We start from the raw sequence: 6,000 nt of genomic DNA on the forward strand, positions 1-6,000 counted from the left end.
ATGAATGAAGATTATTATATTAACTACAGAGAAATGAATTCAAGCTATAATAATATGAGAAAGTGAATTATGCTTAATGATCTTTACCTCCCACCAAAATGTGGATTTTATTTCAGAGATGAAGCTTTTATGAAAGCCTTCATCTTTGAAGAAGATAATTATGAAGTCCTTTAAAATCTTGATATTAAACTTTCCTTCTCCCTGTCAAGGCAAACAATTTCCTAAACTGTTGTCTGTTGGCTGAAGTGGAAAATGAATAATATATTTTACAAACACATTTTTAAACTGCTTCAACTTCTAAAATGTTCTTTGCCATATCTTTGTTTACATATTAAATTATAGCATTTTAAAGAAATATACCAAATCTGGTAACATTGAACTTCATATCATAAATCTATTATTGGCTTAAATAAAAATATTACTTGATTTCAATTCAAACTTTTTCCAAGTTGTTTGTTATACATCTTTGTAAGAACATCATCTAATTTGATGTTCTGAGATTGAACATTTGAAATTAATATGGTTTATTAAAATAAAATTATTTTATTTAAAAGTTTTTAAACTTAGAGAAATATTAATTATGTTATAATTGCATCTTCAAATAATTAATTAAATGTTTTCAATATTTTTTTTTAGTTTGCTGCCGATTTTGTAGAAAAACATTTATTTAAAGGACTTTTGAAGAAACTGCAAGCTGCAATTCTAGACAAAAGTAAAGAAAATAAATTAACTGAAGAATTTGCACGTCTTTTAACAAAAGAAATCTTAGAAGTTGATATGGAATTGCTAATTAAAGTGAAAGCAGCAAGAAATGTTGCAGGTAAACAAATTTTAGATTATTTTTAAAAGAATTACTCATAAATTATACATATAAAGATATTTATCCGTTTATTTTTTTATATTTAAGAAAATATTACAAAGATTTAGGTAGTATGATGCCAGATTTTATTAGATTTATGATTTTTTTAAAATAATATCTAATATTAGGTAGAATTTGATATTATAATCTGATTTATTCTTAAAAGACATTACTATTTTAATTGTAAAATTCTCGACTATTAATTCCTTCTAATTTTTTCTTTGCCTATTTTATTTAATTAAATGTTTCTATATCAGAGAATAAAATACATGAAAAAAAAAAATAAAAACATTGTTGTTTTTGCATTTCTTTTTTTTATCAGTTTGAATTTTATTAAACTAGGATTAGGATTCATTAATAATAGGATATTCTTTGTTTTATATTATCATACATTTTGTATTTTTAATTTTATTATTTTTTAAAAATATTTTTACAGGCACAACAGCTTTAGTAGCAATTGTTTATAAAAATCGTCTGATTGTAGCTAATGTTGGTGATTCTAGGGGTGTTATTTGTGATGCTAAAGGAAATACAATTCCTTTATCATTTGATCATAAACCTATTCAGGTGAGCATTAATTTTTTTTGTCATTTCGCTTCTATCCTATTCTGTCTTTCTAAAATATATTTTCTTATATATTTTATAGATTTATTTTCTGTTACTGTCTCCTGTTTCAATGAGTTTTAAATGTTTAAGAGCAAAGAAAATATTGATGCTGTTAATTTGAGATTAATGAATTTTTTGCCCATGTGAAATTTATAATTAATCAATATTTATAATAAAGTATTCATATTTTCACTTAACTCTTTTTTAAAGTAAATGTATAAAATTTCTTGAATGATTGTTATATTTTTAATAGTTAGTTCTGGAGTTCTTTGTGTCTGAACTAAATGTTTTGTACCTATTATTTTGTATATATTTCCTAATTATGTACGTCTTTTAATAACAGCCTATACTTTAATAAAGCTATGTGTGAAAAGAAATATTATTTTTTGTTATTAAAAATCAATACATCAATTTGAACATTAGACATGTTTAACTGATTAAAAGTTTACCATAAAAAACTTGTTTATAGTTGCTTGAAACAAAGAAATTGAGTTGATAGCCGCCCTTATTCCTCCACCCTCCCCTTCCTTTAAGAATCCCTTGAACCCTTGTGTAATTCTACTTCAAAGAAGTGCCAGCACTTTGCTTTTGTTTATCATTAAAAAAAGTAAAAAGAGAAGAGTCATTGACATAAAAATAGTCCTGACTGATTACAAATGTTGCAGTGATTTAGAGTGAAACCTAGTTCAGTGGTCTTTGTGGCAATCTTCCAAGTGTTTCATTATTCTTATTTATCAAGTATGTTTTAAATGATATTGAAAATTCACAAGAAAGTAAAAATTGTTTTATTAACTTATTGTATTTTTACACTTTTAATATTTATATATTTGAATGCTAATTAAGGCACATATAGAGTTATTCAAGTATTAGATATATTTCCCCTGTATAAAGATTTCCTTAATGTATTCAGATGTTAACATTAGAATTTTAAAAAGGATATAAAAATAAAATAAATTAATTTTTTTACTCTATTTATAGAATAACAAATATTACTCTAAAAATATTTTTCTTGGTGCTATATGAAACATTTAACAAAAATGTTATTCATCATTCTGAATGATTTACATTACAGTTGCTAATTGTTGAGAATTGAAATTTTGTTTCATCTTAGAAATTTTCTTGAACCACCAGATTTAAGTATCCCATTTGCTGGACACTGTTACTAATGCTATTTTTATTCACCTAAAAATTATAATGATATACTATTATATAAAGTAATCAGTTATATGAAGTTATAATGAATATGTAATGCTGCAAAATTTAAAAATATAATGATTTTCATAGGATTTCATTTTTATACATAATACATACATAATCATTTTTAGTTTTGTATTTTTGTCATCATTTCAAAGTAATGAGTGTAAAATGCAAAATTAGTGAGCCCTGGAAATTAAAAATGTTCTTGATTTAGATTAGATAAATTTCATATTGATGAATTTATGAGCATAAACCGACCATGTTTTAGAAACTAAGACAATGCAGAGTTATACTTCATGCTAAACATAAAAAATAGTTGATACAATCTTTGGCTGACATTTTTTTTTTTTTTTTTTTTTTTAATAAGAGAATAGCTATTACTTAGCATTGTTGACATAAAAATATTGCCAGAATTGGTTGACAATAGTGCATTATTATAAGAATGTAAAATTATAGAAGAAATTTTGTAGTTGTCCAATGATAAGAAAAGAATCCATCATATAAACAATAATGAGAATTTTATTACAATCTAATTTCATAAATCTGAAAAATTGCTTTGTGAGATTATAATAATATTCATATTTGCATAATTCTTAACTAATCCATTAATAAACCAAATAGTTTAATTAAAAGATTTGATTAGCATTTAATTTATTTTACTTTATTATATTTTACAGTTTAGGTGTATAAACATTTCAAAAAATATGTGCTAAATTTAATTTAACTTTTTGTTAGTTTTAAGCATATTTTACATATTACATATTTTCCTTTATTAATAATTGGTAGTTCATAATGAGGAGAAGATAAGAAATTAATTCTTCTTAAATTTCATACACTTTAAAAGTTCAAAAAATAATTAAATTAGATTTGTACTCTAGTACAAAATTTGAGAAGATAATGAATTTATACAAATCCAAAATTTTGTTCATTCTTAATTAAAATATTAATAGTACTAGTGCATATTTATAAATTGATTTTTTGTTGCCATTTTCAGTGTCTAGTTTCTCATCTAGTATATTAATAGCATTAATTTAACTATGTGAGTTAATTTCGATGAATAAATTTTTATTTAAAATTGAAATTGTATTGTACTTGCATAATAAGCCAAGAGCATTCTGTTTGGTTAATTATGTTTACAAAGTGACAAAATTGTTAAAATCACTAGCTTCTGTAACTGGTGATCCGCTGACGTTTTATTTTGCAGTATCTCTCTCTCAAAACTAGAGGATATTGGAGGGCAGGGCAATGATTGATAATGCATCCAGAATCACAAGCTTTTATATAAAAAAAATGTAATTGGTACAGTGGTTGGGGCTGTGATTACATGTCTTTTTTTGTTCTATCAATTTAAATGTATTGATAATGTGAAATATTTTAATTTTACAACATGGATTGATATTTTCAGTTGAAAGAATGCCGTCGCATCAAAGAAGCCGGTGGATTTATTTCCTTTAATGGTGTGTGGAGGGTTGCTGGAATTCTTGCTACTTCCCGAGCCCTGGGTGATTTTCCACTGAAAGACAGAAATCTAGTCATTGCTTGCCCAGATATATTGACATTTGATCTAGCAGATCTAAATCCCAAATTCATGATTCTTGCTACTGATGGTTTGTGGGATACATTTAATAATGAAGATGCAGTTGCCTTTATGAAAGACAATATTAACAGTGATTCATATAAAGGAGCACGTAGTCTTGTTATGCAAGCTTTGAAAAATGGCTCAATGGATAATGTCACAGTTTTGGTTGTTACTTTTCCCGAGATTGATCAATCATGACAGAAAGAAGTGCCAAAGTGATAATCATAAAAGAGTATTTATAAATATATTGATTTTTATATTGCTGTTGAATGTTTGAAAATATAAATATTTATTATGCTAGCATAACCAAGGCAACAAAATTAAGTATCTAATGCAAAAAACCCACCTTTCCTTAATATTTGTTCCTGGAAACTATGCAATATATGTAACTTTTCTTGATAATTGTTCCTGAAAGCTATGCAATGTATATGTCAATTTTTAAAGAATTTTTATTTTAAAAAGTATATTTATTAAAAACTCTTACAAATTTAGTGCGAATTGTTATTGATAACTATTTTTAAATAACTAATATTAACACAGCAGCTTGAGCCTTAAAACACAGTATTACTTATTCTTACTTATATATATCATTGTTCTCTTCACTTAGTGAGAAACTTTTATATATTCAGCTTTCATCTTTGTGGAATTTGCAGTGAACTTTAATGCAGTTTTACATTTGTTTCCCCTCTTTCTTGCTATATTTTTGTAAGCCATTTTTGGATTACAAAGTGAAATTTTTTTTAAAAAAATCAATTTAAATAGAAATGGTGCCTTTGGATTCTTAAAATAAACCTGGATTGGATTCCTTCTGTAATAAACCTGTAAATGGCAATCCATTTACAGGTTTATTACAGAAATGTAACTTGTATAACTATAAATTGTAATTTTTTTGAACTTGCACATTATATATATATATAAACAGCATTCAAAAAAAGATAGCACAAATTCAAGTACCATAAATTGGATTTGCTATTAAAGTAGAGTATAAAACTATAAATTGTTTATTAGAAATAGTATTTAATTTCTATCAGTATTTTTTTTTTTTTAAGAACATAATAGGTTTGTTGCAGTTTTATGCTGTGCAATAGCATTACTGTTTTCTTAAAATTTTCAAGTTGCTGGAATGTTTGCATTTTCTTCTAATTGTAATACTTCAAAATTGTATCTTTGTATTTGAAATAATTTGCTGAATGATAAATGGTAACTTTTCCAATGATAAATAAGTTGTTTTCACCAATACATATAACTAGATATGTATTGATGAAATATAAGTGTTTTTAAGAAGTCAATGTTTTTTTTTTTTTTTTCAGAAGTGGAATTAAATTAAAAATACGAAAAGCTTTAAGATGAAATAATTTTATGAGGTTTACTTATATTTTAGAAAAATGCAGCAACTTGCAGTAATTCTATTAATTGCTAAAAAAAAAAAAATGTCAACAGATAGTCTTTTAGAAAATCTCATATTTTAAAAAGAATTTTTATTGCATGATATAAGAAAATATATGCGTGTGAAAATAAACATTATTATATAAAATTAATAAAGTTTGCTATTTTGAATTTTATTTTGCAGTACTTACCATGATATGAATGCATTTTATAATTTATTTTTTTTATCAAGTTGAAGACATGAATATTTGTGATATACCTTTCAAAATGCAAATGATTTATATTGGTTTATGATTAAACTTATATCTTTTGATATTTAACTAAGAAATGTTTTGAATAATCCTTGTCTTTGTTCTACACATGAGGAATTTTG

General features: G+C 24.5%; 1 protein-coding gene across 1 annotated transcript in view; it reads left to right on the forward strand.

The window, feature by feature from the left end:
• Nucleotides 1–5,538, forward strand: part of LOC129967098 (protein phosphatase 1L-like) — a 9,718-nt gene extending 4,180 nt beyond the window's left edge. Inside the window, exons 2-4 of the mRNA XM_056081770.1 lie at nucleotides 637–820; nucleotides 1,296–1,426; nucleotides 4,068–5,538. Of these exons, the coding sequence (XP_055937745.1) occupies nucleotides 637–820; nucleotides 1,296–1,426; nucleotides 4,068–4,439 (687 nt within the window). The 3' untranslated portion in view covers nucleotides 4,440–5,538. The remainder of the gene's footprint in view (nucleotides 1–636; nucleotides 821–1,295; nucleotides 1,427–4,067) is intronic.
• Nucleotides 5,539–6,000: the final 462 nt, after the last annotated feature.

Source organism: Argiope bruennichi, chromosome 4 (genome assembly GCF_947563725.1).
Source record: "Argiope bruennichi chromosome 4, qqArgBrue1.1, whole genome shotgun sequence".
In the NCBI taxonomy this organism is placed as follows: Eukaryota; Metazoa; Arthropoda; class Arachnida; order Araneae; family Araneidae; genus Argiope; species Argiope bruennichi.